At 41.3% G+C, this 24,506-nt stretch overlaps 1 protein-coding gene across 1 annotated transcript; it reads right to left on the bottom strand.

Moving 5' to 3' along the window:
* Positions 1-7,549: 7,549 nt before the first annotated feature.
* Positions 7,550-8,681, bottom strand: LOC133246857 (taste receptor type 2 member 41-like). The gene has a single exon (XM_061415433.1). The coding sequence runs from the start codon at positions 8,676-8,678 to the stop codon at positions 7,761-7,763; it is 918 nt and encodes a 305-aa protein (XP_061271417.1). The 5' UTR covers positions 8,679-8,681; the 3' UTR covers positions 7,550-7,760.
* Between the last annotated feature and the right edge of the window lie 15,825 nt (positions 8,682-24,506).

Below are 24,506 nucleotides of genomic sequence, written 5' to 3'. Positions count from 1 at the left end.
AGTCCTTCCCCATAACCTGGGGATTATATGAAAAGATAAAAGGTAAATACCGAAAAGAAATTGCAACATAATTCAGTAATGGCAAAGTACAGTTAGGCAATATTTGGTTAGCTGCCAAATATGAGATAGACATTAAAGCCCATGGAATTCACAAAATTCCCTTATGAAGGAAAAAAAAATATAGCTGGTTTGCAAAAGAATGATGGGGAAGGAAAAATTAAAATGGCCATAGAAAATGGTAGAACTTGGACAGATGAGAGAGTAGAGAGAGAGTTCATTCTTGGCTCAGAGGAAAATGATGCAAGCCAGGTGAGGAGATAGAAAACACCAAGGTCTGTCTGGGAAAGAGTGAACAAACCAGTTTGGATAGAGCAAAGGTTTCATTTTGGGGAGTCAGTGAAGAGGAGGTAAGGCTGGAACGTGGGGGTGGTGTGCATAGTAGGGCTTTGAAAACAAGGCCATGGAATTTGCATTAGAGGCAATAGCAAGACAGCACAGTTTTTGAAGTCAGGAATAGCACACCTAATATATAATATTCTAGAAATTATCGTCTTCTTCTCCACCAGGCATGTTAGACTAATTGAGACAAACTATTTTCTTCTTTTAGTCCAGCAAACTCTCTATTTCATGCTTCACTAGTGGGAGTAAGTGAATCAGCTGTTTATAATTCAACTTCCTTTATTTAGGGCAGACTATAAGATAAGGTTGAAAGACCAAGAGAATTGGGAAGCTAGGGGACACAGACCAAAAGTTATTTACAATAAAGAGAAATGTTAGAAATAAAAATGAATGATCAGGTCCTGAAGTTGATAATTGAACAGAGGTTATAATGATAGATAAAGCACCTTCTATTTTCCTTTTTTTAATGGAGAGGATAACCATGCCATCTGAGTAACAGCTGAAGATCAAGCAAAAATAAACAGAGCTTACTTGGTGTTTTATTTAAGTGTTAGCTCTGATGACAACCCTGTTTTTCTGTCTTGGGGTTAGACAACAATCCCCTGGTTAGGTAGGTCCTGCCCCAGTTCGGAGGGATTTGGAGTTTGTTTTTCTAATGTCGGTTCACAAAATGAGTCTGACTCTCACCAAGGCACTAGCCCAGGAAAGCCTTCAATTTCTTTTTTCATGGAGAATAAATCAGTGCATGAACCCCATGAAAACAAAATTCAGGGTCCAAAATGGAAGCCAGATTAAGAGAATATTTCTGGAATCACTTAGAGACAAGGGAGATAGCAAACATAACATCTGTCTGGACCCACCTGGAAACTTCCAAGACAGAGGGTCCCCTGATTTCAGGACCTCCTGCTCATTGGACACAAACCCAGTCTCTTCTACTGAGAACAAAATCTCCTCCATAGCATTCTCCGCTTTACACACTCAAGACCAGGAACACCGCTAGAGAGCAGGGCTTCTTAGTCTGGAACTCACTGACAGGTTTGGGGGTCTATGAGCCCCCAGAATTGTGTGCTAGAGTGGTGTCTCATCCCTTTTTTATCATTTCCTGAGGAAGCCCTGCTGGTGCATGCCTCTTCCCAGCCACCCACCCCCCACCAGCTCTATGCCCGAGTCCTCCTGCTGCACACTCACAGGACACCATGGTCTCCCATCCTCACACTGTCCCAGTTTGTCATGACATGCTCCCCTGAATGACTAGACACTATTCCCGACTCCCCACAGGACTGAAAATTCCATGGGGTAGAAGCTTAATCTGTGATACTCACTACTTTATCCCCAGCTCAGGGTGTTGTCTACAGGTAAGCACTCAAAAAATATTTGTTAACTGATACATTCTCAAAGAATCTGTGGCCACCACAAAAGGTTAACAAATGCCAATTTATGTATTGAGTTTTAACATGTTTTTAAATTTTGGAAAATATGTTTTATAAAAGCTTCAGTAGTAAGCTGTGATTTTTGCCACTGAGTTATAAGACGGGGGCGGTTAGACAAGCTTCCCTGACATTATAGAATTGGACTTGCGTGCATGCTAAGTCACTTTAGTTGTGTCCAACTCTTTGCAACCCCATGCACTGTAGTCCACCAGGCACCTCTGTCTGTGGGATTTTCTAGGCAAAAATACTAGAGTGCGTTTCCATTTCCTTCTCCAGGGGATCTTCCTGGCCCAGGGATTGAACTCATGTCTCTTATGTCTCCTGCATTGGTAGGTGGGTTCTTAACCACTATTGTCACCTGGGAAGTCCATGGAATCCAGTTCAGTTCAGTTCAGTCACTCAGTCATGTCTGACTCTTTGCAACCCCATGAATCGCAGCACGCCAGGCCTCCCTGTCCATCACCAACTCCCGGAGTTCACTCAGACTCACGTCCATCGAGTCAGTGATGCCATCCAGCCATCTCATCCTCTGTCGTCCCCTTCTCCTCCTGCCCCCAATCCCTCCCAGCATCAGAGTCTTTTCCAATGAGTCAACTCTTCACATGAGGTGGCCAAAGTACTGGAGTTTCAGCCTCAGCATCATTCCTTCCAAAGAAATCCCAGGGCTGATCTCCTTCAGAATAGACTGGTTGGATCTCCTTGCAGTCCAAGGGACTCTCAAGAGTCTTCTCCAACATCACAGTTCAAAAACATCAATTCTTTGGCGCTCAGCTTTCTTCACAGTCAAACTCTCACATCCATATGTGACCAATGGAAAAACCATAGCCTTGACTAGACAAACCTTTGTTGGCAAAGTAATGTCTGCTTTTTAATATGCTATCTAGGTTGGTCATAACTTTTCTTCCAAGGAGTAAACGTATTTTAATTTCATGGATGCAATCACCATCTGCAGTGATTTTGGAGCCCCCCAAAATAAAGTCTGACACTGTTTCCACTGTTTCCCCATGTATTTCCCATGAAGTGATGGGACCAGATGCCATGATCTTCATTTTCTGAATGTTGAGCTTTAAGCCAACTTTTTCCAACTTATCATTAAAAAAAAATTGCCCAAAAAGAACATGTGATCATGGGTCCACCAATCTGATTTCCCACTGATCTAACATGATTTCTAACACTTTTTTTTAGTCTTTTCAATTTTCAATATAACAGCGTAGCACAGCAACTTTACAAAATAAAATATAAAGTCTAAGGGTAACAGCTATTGTATAGTAACACTCATTATTCCATTATAATCTCATCCTTTCTCCTTTATTTCTTCAAAGGAAAAAAATAGAGAAAACATAACTTCTAGTTCTTTTCTTACTTCCTCAGCTGATGTCAAAATGCTACTTAAGTAAATTATTCTCTTAGTCACACCCTCTAGTGAACTTGCAGTGGTCTTCTCCAGCATTAGACTTCCTTCTCAGTGATTTCTTATCCACCACAAGTGGCTTTTCTTTATCTCAGTCACACTTAGCCTATTTGCACTGCTTGGCAATTCAAAAAATTGAAAAAAAAGAAAAAAAAAATAATAAGAGTCAGAGAAAGAGAAAGAAAGCTTGGTCTTTCCTGGTGGCCAGAAAACTCCTTGTCACTCCCTGTTTCCTCTACTATTTTCATACTGATGAAGATACAGAAAATAATTTTTAAAAATAACATTAACTATGTATTATTATAATACTACTAACAAATTATGATGAATACTGTTAATATGTCATACACATATATTACACATTAAATCTTTGCAATTATTCTAAAATTAGTTTTTGTTGCTCAGTCACTAAGACATGTCCAATTCTTTGCAACCTCGTGTACTGCAGCATGCCAGGCCTTATGTCCATTGCCAACTCCTGTAGGGGTTTGCTCAAACTCATGTCCATTGAGTCGGTGATGCCATCCAACCATCTCATCCTCTGTTGTCCCCTTCTCCTCCTGCCCTCAATCTTTCCCAGCATCAGGGTCTTTTCAAATGAGTCAGCTCTTCGCATCAGGTGGCCAAAGTACTGGAGTTTCACCTTCAACATCAGTCCTTCCAATGAACACCCAGGACTGATTTCCTTTAGGATGAACTGGATGGATCTCCTTACAGTCCAAAGGACTCTCAAGAGTCTTCTCCAACACCACAGTTCAAAAGCATCAATTCTCCAGTGCTCAGCTTTCTTTGTAGTCCAACTCTCACACCCATAGATGACTACTGGAAAAACCATAGCCTTGACTAGTCGGACCTTTGTTGGCAAAGGAATATTTCTGCTTTTTAATATGCTGTCTATGTTGGTCATAACTTTCCTTCCAAGGAGTAAGCGTCTTTTAATTTCATGGCTGCAATCACCATCTGCAGTGATTTTGGAGCCCCCAAAAATAAAGTCTTAAACTGTTTCCACTGTTTCTCCATATATTTGCCATGAAGTGATGGGACTGGATGCCATGATCTTTGTTTTCTGAATGTTGAGTTTTAAACCAACTTTTTCACTCTCCTCTTTCACTTTCATCAAGAGGCTCTTTAGTTTTTCTTCACTTTCTGCCATAAGGGTGGTGTCATCTGCATATCTGAGGTTATTGATATTTCTCCCGGCAATCTTGGTTCCAGCTTGTGCTTCCTCCAGCCCAGCATTTCTCATGATGTACTCTGCATATAAGTTAAATAAGCAGGGTGGCAATATAGAGCCTTGACATACTCCTTTTCCTATTTGGAACCAGTCTGTTGTTCCATATCCAGTTCTAACTGTTGCTTCCTGACCTGCATATAGGTTTCTCAAGAGGCAGATCAGGTGGTCTGGTATTCCCATCTCTTGAAGAATTTTCCACAGTTTATTGTGATCCACACAGTCAAAGGCTTTGGCATAGTCAATAAAGCAGAAATAGATGTTTTTCTGGAACTCTCTTGCTTTTTTGATGATCCAGCGGATGTTGGCAATTTGTTGTTTGTTTGTTTTTAAAGTGTCCGACCTGTGGCAGATTCATTTTGATATTTGGATGTTGGCAATTCGATCTCTGGTTCCTCTGCCTTTTCTAAAACCAGCTTGAACATCAGGAAGTTCATGGTTCACATATTGCTGAAGCCTGGCTTGGAGAATTTTGAGCATCACTTCACTAGCGTGTGAGATGAGTGCAATTGTGTGGTAGTTTGAGCATTCTTTGGCATTTCCTTTCTGAATACAGGGTAAAAAAATTAGTGGAAACTGTTAACAGTTTTAATATTGTACTATAGCTGCATAAGATGTCATGACTGGAGAAAGCTGGCTGAATAGTACACAGGATTCTACTCTTTTTGTAACTTTCTGTGAGTCTATAATTATTTCAAAATAAAGACGCTTTTAAAAATTAACATTAGAATCAAGAATAAAGTAACATAAAAACATTGAGGGTGGGGCAGTGTTTGCCATTCACATCAAATAATAGAGCTAATTTTGCTAAGATATAAAGAGTTCTTACAAACCAATAAGAAAAAAGCTAGGACTTCCCTGGTGGTCCCGTGGTTAACAGTCCACCTATAGTGCAGGGGACATGAGTTCAATCCCTGGTCTGGGAAGATTCCACATGCTGTGGGGCAACTAAACCCATACAACTACTGAAGCCTGCCATGCCCTAGGACCTGTGCTAAGCAACAAGAGAAGCCATTCTGACGAGAAGACCACACACAGCAATGAAATCCAGTCCAGCCAAAAAGAAAGAAGAAGAAAAAAGCCAAAATCCAAATTCAAAATTAAACAAAGATATAGGCTTTCCACAGAGAATAAAAACAAATGGCTCTACACATATAAAATAATGATAAACCTTACTCAGAATAAGTCTTGCAAATTACAACTACACTAATATGCCATCTTTCACTGATTGGCCAAAAAAAATGAAAAGAGTAAAAATAAGCACACTCATAGATTGCTAGTGAGGAAGCAAATTGATCGAAACCTATAGACAGCAACATATCAAAATTAGAAATGCACACACCATTTGACCCAATAACTCCATTTCATGGAATTTATCCTATAGTTAATTTGTACAGGTGCAAGAGCCAGTCAACATTGCACCATTGCTATCAATATTATAATAGCAAAAGACAGGAAGCAAGTGTAACTGACCACAAACAGGTAACATTTTTAAAAATGGTGGTACATCTGAAAAAGGGAGGAAATGTATGTGTGTGCATTTGTGTACATCTCCAAGATTCATGTATTGTTAAACAGAAGCAGTGAGGTATAGAGAAGCATGAATCATGTACAACCATCTGTGTAAAGGCCACAGGTGATAGGTAGCAACTCAGATGGCTAGTTGGTTGTGAAGAGTCAGACGTGACTGAGCGACTAAGCACAGCACCCGGAATACAGTAGTTTGTAAGTAACTTAGTTGAAAGGTTTGTTAGGTATTCGGGGCTTTCTGTCATAGAATAAAATATTTTTAGAAGGACAGACTTGAACCTGTTAAGAATACCTCAGAAGGGGAAAGTAGGAGATTTTTTTTATATATACTCTTCAGTACTTTTTGAATTTTTAACAATGTAAACATATTACCTATTAAAAAATAGTTAAAGCTAAAGTGTAGGATAATTTGCCCAAAGATTTTAGTTCATGAGTGTACATCCAATCAGCAGCATATACCCTGATCAGTAAGGAAATTATTTTTACTCTCAGAGGAAATTAAAATTTCTATAAGGAATCCAGTTGCAAGTTAGTCTCTGAAATAGGCACATTGATATTTTAGCAAAAGTTTTTTATATTCTGCCTTAGAGGCACCTAATTCTAATTAAAATATTTTTCCAAAATTATCTCTTGAAACTTCTGCATAGTAATTGAAACAAACTGTTTTAAACAAATAGTTAAACATAAGATTTAATGGGGTGATTCTTAAAAAAAAAAAAAAGTTAAACAGTTTTGAACACAAACTAAGTGAAATTCTTTATATTTTTTTCAGAACAAAAAGTACATGTTTATTTAATTCATGTATTTAATTCACATGTAACTTTGAGACATTTGCTTTAGGAAAAAGTTTGAGACAATCTGAAAAAGAAGAAAAATCACAACATGTGATTCCAAAGGAAGAATAAACATGGGAAAGGTCTGGCTGCCACTTAGAGAAAATCAAAACCAGAACAACAGAAATATTAAGAAGAATATGTATTGTGAAGAAACCTAGTAGTTTTACTAAAGTTAAAATCGAAGTATTCAAGTTTGATAAGAGAAAAAGAATCTCATAGAAAGAAGGACCATTAGGTCTCCCAGCCCAGGCCACTGTTCACCGCAATTACTGTCCTTTGGGGCTCACATAGTGACCATTACATTATCCTCAGGAAGGTCACTGCTTCCCCAGCCACATACTAGTTCAGTAACAGACACGATTTTTCTTAATTTCCCAGCAGACAACTGAGATAAGATAGTGCAGTTAAGGGGCTTCCCTGGTGGCTCAGCGGTAAGGAATCCACCTGCCAATGCAGGAAACACGGTTTTGATTCCTGGTCCGGGAGGATCCCACGTGAGGAGCCCACGTACTACAACTAGAGAAAAGCCCGTGCAGCAACAGAGATCCAGCACAGCCAAAAATACAGAAATAAATAAGATTACTTTTTTTAAAGACAGTGCAGTTAAGACTTTTTAACCAAAGGCTTCTACATAACAGAGGGGATACAAAGAGAGAGTAACACAGAATTTTTATATTCTGACCTTCTGGATGATGCTGGCTCTCTGGGACCTCTAGGGCCACATTTTAACAGTGTTCCAGGAAGAAATTATACTCAAAGAGTTCCCAGATTTTACTCCCCTCCTCTCCTTCCCAAAGGAGAAAGCCCACAATATGATCCAACAGATATTGAGGACATTGTCATATATTTGGACTGTGGCTCTGTCATCCTCACCTGAGCCTCTTCTGATGGATTGGTTAAGGGGATCACACCACCTCAACCACCTAGAAGCCCCTGGCCAACAAAATCAGCTGCCCAAATGCCCCCCGAAGCCTGAGGTTGCCAAGGATGAGGATAAAGGGATGGATGGATGTGCACGAGTAGGTTAAAATTTGCCATGGCCAGTACCAGTCACTCTCTGAGGAGCAGAACCCTTCACCATCGATGATCAGGGACATGAAAGACAGAGTATAAAGAACAAGGAAGGAGACTAGTGACTTCAGAGCTCTGGTGTGAGCCTGGCCACTGGGATCCTGCAGGCTGTGAGCACTGTGCTGCATCCTCCATGCGTGTCTCCTCAGAGAGTCAATCAACAGAGCAATCGAGACCAGAAAAACAGAGCCAGGAATTGAAAAAGTGATCAGTTTCAGGGGCAGGAAATAGTACATTTCCAGAATCCTGTTCCACTGATAGTAGGTCATATTCCCGAAAGGTTTTCTAGTGAAGGACTCTTTATACAAAGCGTGGTTCCCCCCAAAAAACAGTAGGGTGACAATGAAGGAGGTGAGGAGAGAGCCCAGCAAAAGCCAGGGCACTGACCTGGGGAACCTCCACTTTAGCCAGAGGAAGCCAGGGTGGGTGAAGTTAGCAACCTTCATGCAGAAGAGGACGCTGAGCCAGGAGCCAAACCAGGCGGTGACAGAGTTGAGGAAGTCCCAGGGTAGACCAAAAAACTGCCGGGCGGGACCACTGCAGTAGTTGACCAGATGCAGGAAATAGTAGAAGTTATTCCCCATTCCAACCCACTGCAGGCAGAAGCGGGAGAGTCCCAAGCTAAAGAGAATCAGGTCAGAGGGGAGCAGCCTCCCACGTCGCACCCATTCTCTGCTCAGCACCAGCACAATGAAGCCATTGGCCAGGAGACCCAGGATACACAGCAGGACAAAGAGCAGCATGAAGAGGACTGTGAATGCTGGATGCATCTTGGCCCGTCCTCCGGTCACCACCCCAGGCCTTGGTCCCTGGCCTCCTGCCTCCTCCATCCACAGTCCCTGTTTCAGGGAATGTGAGAAGAATCCCTCTTTTCTGGGGATGCGAGAAGAAAGCTCAGGCTCTGCATCTGAGCCAGAGCTCCCTTAGAAGGAGGATGCTCAGGCTTCAGAGGAAGGTGATCTCAGCTCAGTGAGGATGCAAATTTCCCCCCGGGCTCAGTTACCATCAGGCCCACCGACTCCCCCCATTTGCCTTCTCTGGTTTTGCCTGCACGTGGCCATGGTTAGTGTCAACGTGCAGGGTTGTTCAGGGTGTCTGTGACTGAGTTCTGAAGGAGGGAATTTTCATGTACTGAGGTATGGGGAAGTCATTCTGGCTTATCCATGATTTGGCTTGAAATTTACACCAACTAGAACAGCCTGTTGTAGGGCCTGTCAGACATGCATGGTATACCTACTTTAAGCATTAAAAAAAAAAAAAAGAGTGCATTTACCAGATTGTCTAGAATGTCCACTTTGAAGATAGGAATAAAGACCCTGCCCCCTTCCTAGGATGCCAGTGTTAGTTACTTGTTTAAAAATGAGGGTCCCTTCCCAGGAACCAAGGACATGCTGACTCACTGTGTACATGCTAATCTTCCTCTCTGAAAGTTTGAAGGAATGTACCCCTGTCGTATTTGATGTTTGTTCTCTGTTCTGATAAGATAAAAACTGTGATTCAGGCATCTAAAATGGAGCTGGGTAGCCACCGTGGATGGGGTTTCAAACACATTCTTGCTTCGCCAAGAACTTGAATTTTATGAACTATATCATATTCAAAGGACACCAACAGTGGTTTTCAAAACAGTATCTGCTAACAACTGCCAACTGCAATCTTAACCGTCTCAAGGTTTCCCCTTGCAACCATTTCAGAGCCCAACCTATTTTTGCTTAACAAGCACTATTCCTAGCCAGTTCCAATCTTAATTCTTGACAAACAATTTATGTAACTTAGTGGATTTTGCCTATATACAAGCTTCTCCCATATTTTAGTCCAGAGGAACACAATCCAAGTGCTTCTTGAATCTGTGTCTCCTGGACTGTAGTCCTCAGTTTGGCTTGTATAAAATTCTTTTCAGTTCTTATGATAGACTGTTTATTGATTCTGTTGACAACCCCATCCCTCTTATTCCACCTTTGGGCCCCATAAACACATCTCTCCTCATCGGATCTTTGCAAAGACATTAAGTATATGGGCAAAAACTCATATGGCCAAGACCTAGGAAAGTGGTGATGCTGGAGGAATATATCCCCAGTTGAGTTTTCCTGCTACAGATCTATTCTCACCTATGAGCAGTCATCCCTTTCAAGGTCAGATTCTTTGATCCACCTTTCTACCAAACCTCTTATTAAATCCTTCATGGACCCTGAAGTGTTAATGATTGATAATGGTTTAAGTGGAGTTTGTTTCCAGTAAGAGAATTTCTTCCTTTGTTGTGGAATTGAGGGTATCTGCTTCTTGCTGGGTGTCAGTTGAAGGCGCCCTCAGATCCTGGTGGGTACCCTCAGTCTTTACCAAGTGAACTGTTTCAACATAACAGCTCAAGCCAGCAAAGAGAGCCCCTAAGAGAAGAGCTGGCTAGAAAGATGTGGGTTAACTACCATAACATAATCACAGAATGACATTCTATCACTTCTACCATATTCTATTAGATAGAAGGAAGTTGCAGTCACCATGGACCCTCATAAGAAGGGGGTTCCACAAAGGTGCACTTTCCAGAGATGAGAGTCCTGGGGGCCAATTTAGAGCGTGCCCCCCACTGAGATTCCTTAGCTTACTGGGCATATGTGAGTCCTGCCCTCCAGTACCAACAGTGAAGAGAGATGTCTGAGAGACCATGTCGAAAAATAAAAATGTATTATTGAGTAAAAATATATTCGAATCGATCTATAGTCAAATGTTTTTGGTTTAATAATACTTCAAATTGGTCCTTCCTCCATGTTTGTTTAAAACTTCCTTAATGTTGTGTTTCCTTTTGTAATATGACTTCTTCATGAAAGTGCCTTTAGTCATACAAATAATGTGACTGTTGTTACCACCACAGGATGAATGAATTATTGTGTGAAAATAAAAACCCCATTGAAGTGGGATGAATGTGCATTTTTCTCACTCTTAGACCTATAGTTTTTGCTCATTCATTCACTCAAAAAATACTTAGTGAGCACTTATATACACAGGGCACCTATTGTAGTCAGTGGGGATATAGCCGTGAGCCAAAGAGAAAGGATTCCTGCTTTTATGGAACCAAGGGAAGACAACTGACAATAAGCAAACACCTGAACAGGATACTTTCACACTGTAGTCAGTGCTTTGAAGAAAAAGAGGAGTAAAATCGCTGAAAAACAGGTGGAGAAAAAAATGTTGCTCCTTTAAACCTATAGGCTGGGGAAGGCTTTCTCAGGGGATAATGTGAGGGATCAAACAAGCAGAGCCTTTGCCATGGGGAGCTGGCTGTACTCATAATACTATCATACCATAGTTTTATTCATTCTCTTCTACTATTTCTTCCAACTTTATTCAGCAAGGGAAACTTCTCCAGCCAGAAAGAAAAAACTCTAGCGTGTCATATGAATTTACTTTTCACTCTTGTCAAACAGGTCATCCCAAGATCGTTTCAAGTCACAAAGCAGCCTCAAGCCAGAAATTGGACATTTCAATGCAGTAGATGAAAACTAGACAACTACAGCTTCGACCCCTCTGAGACTGGCTGATGCAGATGGAGACTGGTAAAGGAGCAGGAAGGGTCCTTTTCGGATTAGAACCAAAGTAATCTGGCTTTGGCCACCTCGTGCGAAGAGATGGCTTGTTGGAAAAGACCCTGATTCTGGGAGGGATTGGGGGCAGGAGGAGAAGGGGACGACAGAGGATGAGATGGCTGGATGGCACCACCGACTCGATGGACGTGAGTCTGAGTGAACTCCGGGAGATGGTGATGGACAGGGAGGCCTGGCGTGCTGCGATTCATGGGGTCGCAAAGAGTCGGACACGACTGAGCGAATGAACTGAACTGAACTGAACTGAATCTGGCTTTGTGTTTCCCAGGCCTGGTGGAGGTTTAATGCTGACTCTCTTCCTCACGGGAATTTTCAGGACTCTGGAGGTTCCCTACTGAGCCCTCTCTCTGCTGTTCTGTGTGCTGGGGCAAAAAAATCTCTATTTTGAGTCATCTCTAGGACTCCTTCCTCAGTTTCGGGGAATTCACCAACAAGAGTTGCAGCTGGAGCTTCCACACTCCACTGAACAGCCCTGGTAGTCAGATCTCAGGACACCCTCACACACAAGCTCTCCTCTTGAGGCCCACAGCTGGCCATTAACCCTGCCCCCCAGTCCCATGTAGCCATATTCTCCTGACTCTGTCCCCAAAATCACCCAGCATTTTTCTCATTCTCTTAGTCCTACAGGCAGAAGCAAGACCCTAGTCCATTTCCCAACAGAAGAAATAACCCAGTAAGTTTTGTGCGTGGCTGCATGGAAGCTCCCGACCACCACCAGGTTCAAGGGGAGGAGGAGACATTCCTAGTCTTCTTTGGTGGAATATGGAGTTGGACTCAGAGTGTAGGATTTTCTAAATATTTCTCACAAAATCTTCTCTCTTCTACTGTCTCAACTCTTTTATTTTATCAAAGAGTTTCAAGACTTATGAAAGGTTTATGTCCGTTTCCTTTGAACATCTGCATACTGTGAACTGGTAACTCAGTCTGAAATCTCCTTTCATTAAATCTTTGCACCTGGTAGAAATTTCAGCCTTTAACATGCTGTTATTTAAAGGACAAGATCAAGAAAGTCATGTGGTCAATGGTAAGAAATTTGGATATCATCCACATGTAACTGAAACCATTAGAGGGTTTTAAACAGAAGAGCAGGATAACTTATGTTTTCAAACATCTTCTGGACTATTATGTAAAGAATGGGGTTGAAAGAGGCTAGAGTGGAAGAGAGCAGTAAGAGACTACTGTCTTAAACTGGGTACAAGCAGAGGGCTTGTCCTTAAGTGGAAGCTTTGGAGGTGGTAATCGGGCATAAGATGCTGGCATATTTGCAAGGCAGATCTGATAGGATTTTTTGATATAGGGATGAAAAAAAATCAGGGACAAATCCTAAACTTTTTATTTCAGCAACCAGGAGAATTTTATGTAGCCTTTTACCTAGAGAAGGAAATGCAATCCACTCCAGAATTCTTGGGAAATTCCATGGACAGAGGAAGCTGGCAGGCTACAGTCCGTGGGGTTACAAAAGAGTCAGACACAACTTAGCAACCAAACAGCAATAACAACCAAGATGAGGAAGACTGAGAGAAGAAGTGGAAGAAGCTGTTTTGTTTATGTTAAGTTTGAGATGCCTATTAGAGATCTGAGACGAGACCTGAAGATGACAGTTGAAATACAAGTCTGGATCTCAGCGAAGATTTACGGCTGGAATAACGAGTTTGGGAGTCATCACCACTTATGTGGTATTTAAAGCCATTAAACCAGATGAGATCATGTAGGTGAAGAACGTAGACAGAAATAGTTAAGGTGCTGAGAGTAAGCCTTGAGCCCTTCAACTTTTAGAGGCTGAAAGCAGAGGAGGTTTGGCTGAAGCAAATATCAGGGAGGGCTTCCATTCCCTGAGTTCATGCTCAGGGACAAGTGGAGGGCAAACAAACAAGTGCGGAGGGCCATGTGGAATGATAAACATGCTAAAGAGATTCTAGCTGTCCAGGGTGATCTGCATCAAGGGGTTGTGTGCTATGCTGTCTGGGAAGATGCCCTAAGGCAGACGCTGTTAGTATGTTCTAAGCTTGAGAGGACCTCTGGTTGGGACCCACAGTTCATAAAGAATGTCAGTGTTGAAACTAGCATCTGCCCTGTACTTTACCTGCAGCCTCAGCAGAGAAGTCCTATTTATCATTCTTCCATTCAACGAAATCCATTTAGCGTGTAGCATGTACTGTCTGTCAGGTGCTAGGACAAGCCTGGAGGTACAAAGATTCAGGCAGTCTTGAGAGGGAAAGACAAGTAGACATATAATGATGGTTTAGTGTAATAAATGATAAAATAATAACTAGTATTTACTCAGCGCTGCTTGCATGCTAGGTACTGTTTTAAGTGATTTATAGAAATTAATTCTTTGAAACTCATTAAAACCTAGTGAGTTTCAAAAATGATGCTGGGACAACTAGGTTCCACATTGTTGGTGTTTAGTCTCCAAGTCTTATCCGACTCTTTTGTGACCCTGTGGACTGTAGCCTGCCAGGCTCCTCCATTCACGGGATTTCCCAGGCAAGAAAACTGAAGTGGGTTGCCATTTCCTTTTCCGGGGGATCTTCCTGACCCAGGGATAGAATCCACATCTCCTGCATTGGCAGGTGGATTTTTTACCACTGAGCCAATGTAACTTACAACATGATAAATATGAAGAACACTGCTACATTATATATTAAAGTCATTAAGAGAGTAACTTCTAAGAATTCTCATCACAAGGAAAAACTATTTTTTCCATTTAATTTTATATCTATATGAGATAATGGATGTTTACTATACTTATAGTCATCATTTCATGACGTATATAAGTCAAATCATTATGTGATACACCTTAAATGTATACAGTGCTATATTCAATTATATTCAAATAAAACTGGAACAAAAAAATGGATCAGGACTGAATAGTTATTTCCCCAAAGATAATATACTAACAATGGTATATGGCTAACAAGCACATGAAAAGATGCTCAACATCACTAATCATTCAGTTCAGTTCAGTTCAGTCGCTCAGTCGTGTCTGACTCTTTGTGACCCCATGAACTGCAGCATGCCAGGCCTCCTTGTCCATCACCAAGGAAAATGCAAATCAATACCACAAAGAAATGCCACTTCACACTCATTGAAATGGCTACTAGCAAAAAAAAAAAAAAAAGAAAAACAAAGGTAGAAAATAACAAATTTGATGAGAATGGGGAGAAATTAGAACCTGTATGCTCTGCTGGGGAGAGTATAAAATGGTGCAGCCACTATGACAGTTCCTTAAAAAATTAAAAATAGAATTACCACATGATCCAACAATTCCACTTCTGAGCATACACTCAAAAGAATTGAAAGCAGGATCTCAGAAGATTTTCGTACTCTCCTGTTCATAGCAGCATCATTCATAAAAACTCAAAAGCAGAAATACCCAAGTATCAATGGACAGACTAATGGATTAAAAAAATGTGGCATTTACATACAATGAAATATTATTCAGCTTTTAAAAGGAAGAAAATTGTGACATACAATGAAAGAACATTGAGAACAAGCTAAGTGAAATAAGCCCATCACAAGAAATCAAATAATGTGTAACTAACTTATATTTAGTACCTAAAGTAATTCAATTCATAAAGATAAAAGTAGATGGTGATTGCCAGGGGCTGGGGGATGGAAGTGCATGAAATGAGGATTTTTTTGTTTGTTTAATGGTTATAGAGTTTCAATTTTGCAGAATGAAAGAGTTCTGGAGATTAGCTGCATGACAAGATCAAGATCAAGGATCAAGTGAAGTCGCTCAGTCGTGTCCGACTCTTTGCGACCCCATGGACTGTAGCCTGCCAGGCTCCTCTGTCCATGGAATTTTCCAGGCAAGGATACTGGAGTGGGCTGCCATTTCCTTCTCCAAGAGATCTTCTCGACCCAGGGAGCAAACCTGGATCTTCCATACTGCAAGCAGACTCTTTACCCTCTGAGCCACCAGGGAAGGTTCAGTGAAGCTGCATGACAATGTGAATATATTTGATACCACTTAACTGGACACTTAAAAATGGTTATAATGACCAATTTTATGTTATGCATTTCTTGCCAAAATTAAATTTTTTAAGTAAGTAAATTTTTAAAAAGAATTTAAGTGACTACTTCAAGGTCACTAGAGGAAGATTTTCGAGTGAGATTTTCTCTTTCTGAGTTCTATTCTCTGTCCCCTTACACTCTGCTCTCATCTACTCGGCACCTCTGCACACGCAGCTATAAGAGTGAAAGAGCGAGAACTAAGGTGACGTCACCAAGATGATGACAGAAGAGGCTTCTGACTTTCCCTCCCCCCATGGATACAACAAACATACAACTGTACCAGACCAATCCCTTTGAAAGAAGCCCAGAAACTAGTTGAATGACTCCTACACATTGGGTGACTAAGAAGATACCTATGTGGAAATGGGTTCAGCAGGCTAAGACACTCTCTCACCAGAAACCCCATCCCTGGCATAGTGCCTTATAATAACAAGGGAGCCCGCAACTACCAGCTTCCCCCAAAAGAACAGAGTTTGGAACGCACATCTAGTGCTCCAACTTTTCAGGCTGCCCCTCCGAGGCACGGGGCTCCCTCAAATCACCTCATTCTGAGGGCTAATGTGACTTGGGTTCACAAGTCCCACAGGATGGCAGCAAACAAAGCGGTTGTTAAATGGTCACACGAGCACTTCCCATAGCTATCTCTGGGCTCAGGGCAGAGGGAGCCTTCTCAATAAATTGTGCTGTAAAAACTGGATAGCTGCATGCAAAAGAATTAAATTGGGCCCCCATCTTAAACCATACACAAAAGTCAACCCAAAATAGATTAAAACTTGAATTTTAAGACCTAAAACCATAAAACTCCTAGAAGAAAGCTTTGGGAGTAAGCTGTTTGACATTGGTTTTAGCAATAATTTTTTGGATTTGCCAGCAAAAGCAACAAAAGCAAAATTGAACAAGTAGAACTACATTAAACTCAAAAGCTTCTGCACAGTAAAGAAACGGTCAACAAAATCAAAAGACAGCCTATGGAATGGGAGAGGATATCTAAACCATATAACCCATAAGGGGACTATCTAAAATATGCAAGGAACTCACACCTCAGCAGTTAAAAACAGACACTCCAACTTAAAAATGCATAAAACCCCCAAATAGACATTTTTTCCAAAGAAGACTTACATGAAAAAGTACTCAATATCACTAGGCATCAGGGGGAAATGCAAATCAAGGCCAAAGCAAGATATCACTTCACACCTATCAGAATGACTGAGAGTGTTAGTTGTTCAGTCGTGTCTGACTCTGAGACCCCATGGACTGTAGCCTGCCAGGCTCCTCTGTCCATGGAATTCTCCAGGCAATAATACTAGAGTGGATAGCTATTCACTTCTCCAGGGGATCTTCCCGACCCCGAGATCAAATCCAGGTCTCTTACACTGCTAGGCAGATTCTTTACCGTCTGAGCTGCCTCAGAAAGTTAAGAAATGACAAATGCTGGCAAGGATATGGAGAAGAGGGAACCCTTGGACACTGTTGGTGAAAACGGATATAGCCACTATGAAAACAGTATGTGGATTCCCCAAGAATCTAAAAATAGTACCACCTTATGATCTATCAATCCTATTTCTGGAATACATATCTGAAGTAAATTACATCATTGACCGGAAAGATAACTGTACTCTTGTGTTCATTGCCAGCTATTCACAATAGCCAAGGTATAGAAATAACCTGAGTGTCTGTTGATGGATGAATGAATCAAGAAAATATGATATAGATATAAAGATATATACATATATATACAGTGGAGTATTAGTCTACCTTTTATAAAAAAAAAAAAAAAGAAATCCTGCTATTTGTAACAACATGGATAAAACCAAAGGGCATTTTCCTAGCTGAAATAAGCCAGAGAAAGACAAATACTGTGTGAACTCACATGTGGAGTCTTTAAAAAAAACATTGAATATGCAGAAACAGAGAGTAGAATGGTAGTTCCCAAGGGTTGGGAGTGGGTTACATGCTAAAAGAGTATGAATTTTCCATTATAAGATTAATAAGATCTGCATGTATAATATATAGTCACATGGTGACTAGAGTAGGTAATGCTGTATTGTATAATTGAAATTTGTTGACAGTAGAACTTAAGTGTTCTCAAGAACAAAGGTAAGTATACGAAGTGAGAGATATATTAATTAACCTGATTATGGGAATGCTTTCACAATGTATGTTGCTGTTATTGTTCAGTCACCCAGTCGTGTCTGACTCTTTGTGATCCCACGGACTGCAGCACTCCAGGTCTCCCTATCCCTCATCATCTCCCAGAATTTGCCCAAATCCATGTCCACTGTATTGGGGATGCTGTCCAGCCATCTCATCCTCTGACACTCTCTTCTCTTTCTGCCCTCAATCTTTCCCAGAATCAGGGACTTTTCCAATGAGTCATCCATTCGCATCAGATAACGGAAATACCGGAGCTTCAGCTTCAGCATCAGTCCTTCCAGTGAATATTCAGGGTTGATCTCCCTTAAGAGTGACTGGTTTGATCTCGTTGCTGTCCAAGGAACTTTCAGGAGTCTTCTCCAGCGCCACAGTTTGAATGCATCCTTTGACATTCTGCCTTCTTTACAGTTCAGCTCTCACAGCCATATGTGACCGCTGGGAAGACCATAGCCTTGACTATACAGACCTTGGTCAGCAGAGTAATGTCTCTGTTTTTCAACACAATGTCTAGGTTTATCATTGTTTTCCTGCCAAGAAGCAATCGTCTTCTGATTTCATGGCTGTAGTCACCACCCGCAGTGATTTTGGAGCCCCAGAAGAGGAAATCTGTCACTACTTCCACTTTTCCCCTTATATTTGCCATGCAGTAGTGGGGGTGGATGCCATGATCTTAGTTTTTTTAGTATCTAGTCTTAAGCCTGCTCTTTCACTCTCCCCCTCACCCTCATTAAGAGTCTTTTTAGTTCCTCTTCACTTTCTGCCATTAGAGTGGTATCATCTGCATATCTGTGGTTGCTGATGTTTCTCCCACCTATCTTGATTCCAGCTTGAAACTTGTCCAGTCGGGCATTTCTCACGATGTCCTCAGCATATAGGTTAAATAAACAGGGTGACAGCAGACAGCCCCGTCGTACTCCTTTCTCCATCTTGAACCAGTCAGTTGTTCCATACAGAATCCTAACTGTTGCTTCTGGACTGGCATACAGGTTCCTCAGGCGACAGATAAGATGGTCTGGTATTCCCATATCTCTTAAGAGCTTTACAAAGTTTGTCATGATCCACATAGTCAAAGGCTGTAGTGTAGTCGATGAAACAGAGATAGATGTTTTTCTGAAATTTCCTATAATCCAGCGAATGCTGGAATTTGATCTCTAGTTCTTCTTTCTTTTCTAAACCCACTTGGACATCTGGAAGTTCTTGGTTCACGTAATATTGAAGATCAGATCAGATCAGTCTCTAGGTCATGTCTGACTGTTTGCGACCCCATGAATCTCAGCACACCATGCCTCCCTGTCCATCACCAACTCCCGGAGTTCACTCAGACTCATGTCCATTGAGTCAGTGATGCCATCCAGCCATCTCATCCTCTGTCGTCCCCTTCTCCTCCTGCCCCCAATCCCTCCCAAAATCAGAGTCTTTTCCAATGAGTCAACTCTTCGCATGAGGTGGCCAAAGTACTGGAGTTTCAGCTTTAGCATCATTCCTTCCAAAGAAATCCCAGGGCTGATCTCCTTCAGAATGGACTGGGTGGATCTTCTTGCAGTCCAAGGGACTCTCAAGAGTCTTCTCCAACACCACAGTTCAAAAGCATCAATTCTTCGGTGCTCAGCCTTCTTCACACTCCAACTCTCACATCCATACATGACCACAGGAAAAACCATAGCCTTGACTAGACGGACCTTTGTTGGCAAAGGAATGTCTCTGCTTTTGAATATGCTATCTAGGTTGGTCATAACTTTCCTTTCAAGGAGTAAGCGTCTTTTAATTTCATGGCTGCAGTCACCATCTGTAGTGATTTTGGAGCCCAGAAAAAGTAAAGTCTGACACTGTTTCCACTGTTTCCCCATCTATTTGCCATGAAGTGATGGGACCGGATGCCATGATCTTTGTTTTCTGAATGTTGAGCTTTAAGCCAACTTTTTCACTCTCCACTTTCACTTTCATCAAGAGGCTTTTGAGTTCCTCTTCACTTTCTACCATAAGGGTGGTGTTATCTGAGGTTATTGATATTTCTCCCGGCAATCTTGATTCCAGCTTGTGTTTCTTCCAGTCCAGTGTTTCTCATGATGTACTCTGCATATAAATTAAATAAACAGGGTGACAATATACAGCCTTGACGTCCTCCTTTTCCTATTTGGAACCAGTCTGTTGTTCCATATCCAGTTCTAACTGTTGCTTCCTGACCTGCATACAAATTTCTCAAGAGGCAGATCAGGTGGTCTGGTATTCCCATCTCTTTCAGAATTTTCCACAGTTGATTGTGATCCACACAGTCAAAGGCTTTGGCATAGTCAATAAAGCAGAAATATATGTTTTTCTGGAACTCTCTTGCTTTTTCCATGATTACACAAAAATATATAAATTTATCACCCCAATTTTACGAAAATTATTTAAATGTCTGAGATATTAGCATTACTTCTATCTGTGGACACACACATATATAAATATACCTCCACATGAGAAAAAAGTATCTGAAAGGACACAGTGATTTTTTTTTAATTTAAGATTTTCTTTCTTTCAAGTGTCAGGTTTGAAGTTAAAGTACTTTTTTAATGTTTATTTGTTTATTTATTTATTTTTGGCTGTGTTGAGTCTTTGTTGCTGCATGGGCTTTTTTCTAGTTGCAATGAGTAAGGGCTAGTCTTCTGTTGCAGGCTTAGTTATCCTACAGTATGTGGGATCTTCCCAGATCAGGGATCAAAACTGTGTCTCCTGCATTAGCAGGCAGACTCTTTATCACTGAGCCACCTGGGAAGCCTAAGTTTGAGTGATTTTTAAACTTTTTTACAATATTCTAGTTTCCTACAATAATCATATATTATCAAAAAAAAAAAACTAAAGTTTTAAAACTAATAAACTATTTGTGGTATATTTAAATAAAGGAGACTAAATAACTACTTTGTCTCCGACATTAACCTTGACCTGCAAAACCCTATGATTTAAAACTAGGAAGAGTTGACTGCTCTGGCATAGTGTAGGACAAGGCAGGGTAGATAGAACTGGTAGTAGTGTTCAAGGTCCCACTATTATGCAGAGTTGTATATTAATCTAAAGACTGACTTCAAAGCAGTCAGTCCTAAAGGAAATCAACCCTGAATATACATTGGACAGACTGAAGCTCCAATACTTTGGCCACCTGATGCAAAGAGCTGACTCATTGGAAAAGACCCTGATGCTGGGAAAGATCAAGGGCAAGAGGAGACAGGAGAGACAGAGGATGAGATGGATGGATGGCATCACTGACTCAATTGACATGAGTTGGAGAAGGCAATGGCACCCCAGTCCAGTACTCCTGCCTGGGAAATCCCATGGATGGAGGAGCCTGGTGGGCTGCAGTCCATGGGGTTGCTAAGAGTCGGACACAACTGAGCGGCTTCACTTTCACTTTTCACTTTCATGCACTGGAGAAGGAAATGGCAACCCACTCCAGTGTTCTTGCCTGGAGAATCCCAGGGATGGGGAGCCTGGTGGGCTGCCGTCTATGGGGTGGCACAGAGTCGGACATGGTGAAGTGACTTAGCAGCAGCAGCAACTCTAGGAGCTCGGGAAGGACAGGGAAGCTAGGAGTGCTGCAGTTCACAGGGTCGAAAAGAATCAGACATGGCTTAGTGACTGAACAACAAAGACTGACTTACAATAATTCCTATGTTCATAGAAGTATTAGTCTTCTACGAACAGGCCAAAAAGTGGAAACAACCCAAGTGTTCATCAACAAATAAATAGATAAACAAAATGTGATACATACAGGCAATGGAATATTGCTCCACCATAATAAAGAACAAAATTCTGGGACTTCCCTGGTGGTCCAATTGCTAAGACTCCCCATTTGCAAAGCAGGTCAGAGAACTAGATCCCTGTGCCACAGCTAAGACCAAATGCAGCCAAATAAATGAATTTTAAAAAGTATGAAAGAAAAGAAAACTCTGACACATGCTATAACATGGATGAACCTTAATGATATTTGGCTAAGTGATATTAGCCAGTCACAAAAAGACTGTGAGTCCACTTATGGGAGGTTCCTAAAGCAGTCAGATTCATAGGGAAAGAAAGCTGAACAGTGGTTGCCAGGGACTAGGAGGGAGAAGGAAATGGGAAGTTATTGTTTAATGGACACAGAGTTTCAGTTGCAGAGGGTAGAAAAAGTTCCGGAAATGGGTGGTGACAATGGCAGCATAACAGTGTGAATGTACTTAATGCCACAGAACTGTGAACCTCTAAATGGCTGAAAGGGTGAATTCCATGTTATGTGTGTTCTTACCGCAGTAAAAAAGTATTTTCACAAAGAATATTTTCTGGACACAGCAAAGGTCTTAATCTTTTAAATGCATGCTTGAATGTTAGACATTGCTTTTGGGCTAATAGAAAGGTATGTTGTTCTTCTAAAGAACAAAGATGGTCATCTCCAACCCCTACATCTCCCACACAGTGGGCACTCGGGAAATAAATATTTGTTGAATAAGCTTGATTGCTTTTTCTTTTTAAAATAATCTTTGAGCCACCCTTGTACAAACTGCATTACTGGCATATTTTGTTATGTGCTTTAATATTTGGTTCTTTGAGGAGACTGAGTTGGCAAGACTTTATATAAGTGCCATGATAAAAGAAGTAGTAATGCTTATATCTAACTTAGAAAGGCTGAGAATGAACACATACGTTGTACAAACAAAAATGTTTTCAGCCTTACTTGTTAGAGCCATGAGAATCTGGTCTTGCTACTAAAGGTTGGTGATGATTTTCCCTCAAAATAACAGGTTAGTAAAACTCAACTACAGTAATACATGTAACAAAAAAAATTGCAAACACAGATGAAGGAAAGTATACTGTTATTCACTCACATAAATACAGTCATTGGCTTTAACTTGAGAAAGCAGCTTTCGCCCCAGCTTCCCAGTGGATTTCTCTGTTACAGTATAAAGCAGTCAGAATGCAAATGCTTTCCAGTTCTAAATCTTTGAATATAGAATCTAAATCTCAAAGTCTAAATTTTCCTTCTCCATTTGAAACTGTCCAGCAATAAGATCAACAGTCTTCTTGAATCTGATCCCTACAGGATTGAATAGATCCTACTTTTTGTGTTGACCCAAATCTCACTGCTCCTAATGAGTTTGTCAGCAGGGTAGGAAGCTGCCAACCTCAAAAAAGTAGTTCTAGTCCCTTATCTTATGAAAACTATAGTTCTCCCCGAAGGCAGAGTTTCCATGTTGCTTTCAAAATTTATTGCACTTTAGTTCTGATGTGATAGAATAATCTGATTACACAGGAGTATTTTCTCATAAAAAAAATCATCTTGAGAAAAACAGAGAATGAACACTATTCTGTAAATAGTGTATCAAGTTCTTCTTTCAGTTCAGTTTAGTCGCTCAGTCATGTCCGACTCTTCGCGACCCCATGAATCGCAGCACGCCAGGCCTCCCTGTCCATCACCAACTCCCGGAGTTCACTGAGACTCACGTCCATCGAGTCACTGATGCCATCCAGCCATCTCATCCTCTGTCGTCCCCTTCTCCTCTTGCCCCCAATCCCTCCCAGCATCAGAGTCTTTTCCAATGAGTCAACTCTTCGCATGAGGTGGCCAAAGTACTGGAGTTTCAGCTTTAGCATCATTCCCTCCAAAGAACTCCCAGGGCTGATCTCCTTCAGAATGGACTGGTTGGATCTCCTTGCAGTCCAAGGGACTCTCAAGAGTCTTCTCCAACAGCGCAGTTCAAAAGCATCAATTCTTCGGTGCTCAGCCTTCTTCACACTCCAACTCTCACATCCATACATGACCACAGGAAAAACCATAGCCTTGACTAGACGGACCTTTGTTGGCAAAGGAATGCCTCTGCTTTTGAATATGCTATCTAGGTTGGTCATAACTTTCCTTCCAAGGAGTAAGTGTCTTTTAATTTCATGGCTGCAGTCACCACCTGCAGTGATTTTGGAGCCCAAAAAAGTAAAGTCTGACACTGTTTCCACTGTTTCCCCATCTATTTCCTATGAAGTGATGGGACCGGATGCCATGATCTTTGTTTTCTGAATGTTGAGCTTTAAGTCAACTTTTTCACTCTCCACTTTCACTTTCATCAAGAGGCTTTTTAGTTCCTCTTCACTTTCTGCCATAAGGGTGGTGTCATCTGCATATCTGAGGTTATTGATATTTTATTGAAAGGAAAATTTGTTGTTGTTTTTCAGTCGCCAAGTCATGTCTGACTCTCGGCAACCCCATGAACTGAAGTACATCAGGCTTCCCTGTCCTTCACTGTCTCCCTGAGTTTGCTCAAACTCATGTCCACTGAAAGGGAAATAAAAGTCCAGAAAAGAAAAAAATTGCCAACCACCACCCCCCCCACCAAGCCTGGGTTTTCATCACTGTAGTCCAGGAAAAGTATTATTTATAGTTAAAAGATGTGTTAGTCAGTTTAGCCTACTAAAGTTCAAAATGCATTCAGCTGCCTGCTGCTAAAGCCCAGCTTCAAAAGCTTTTATCTGTTACCAAGGCCAACCATCCAAACCATTGGAACTTAGATTCATTACAAGCCTGTGACAGAGGCCAAACCCATGAGCAGCCACCAGAAGCTATATCCTGGCTCACTCCTGCTTCACAACTCTGATCTGATTTCACTGTTTATCTCCCTTCTCAACTCTCCTCCCACGCAGGCCCTTGATCTTGTGATTATTTTTTTTGCCTGTGCCATGGGTCATGTGGGATCTTAGTTCCCTGATTAGGGAGTGTATAAGGCCCCCTGCATTGGAAGTTCGCAGTCTTAACCATTGGAGTACCAGGGAAGTCCCATGACTTTTTTTAATATCAAGATTATTACCCTTCACCTGAGTGAATCATACAAGAAT

Source organism: Bos javanicus, chromosome 4, assembly GCF_032452875.1.
Source record: "Bos javanicus breed banteng chromosome 4, ARS-OSU_banteng_1.0, whole genome shotgun sequence".
NCBI classification, from domain to species: Eukaryota; Metazoa; Chordata; class Mammalia; order Artiodactyla; family Bovidae; genus Bos; species Bos javanicus.
Note: the sequence above shows the minus strand (reverse complement) of the source record. Positions and strands in the feature narration are given on the sequence as shown.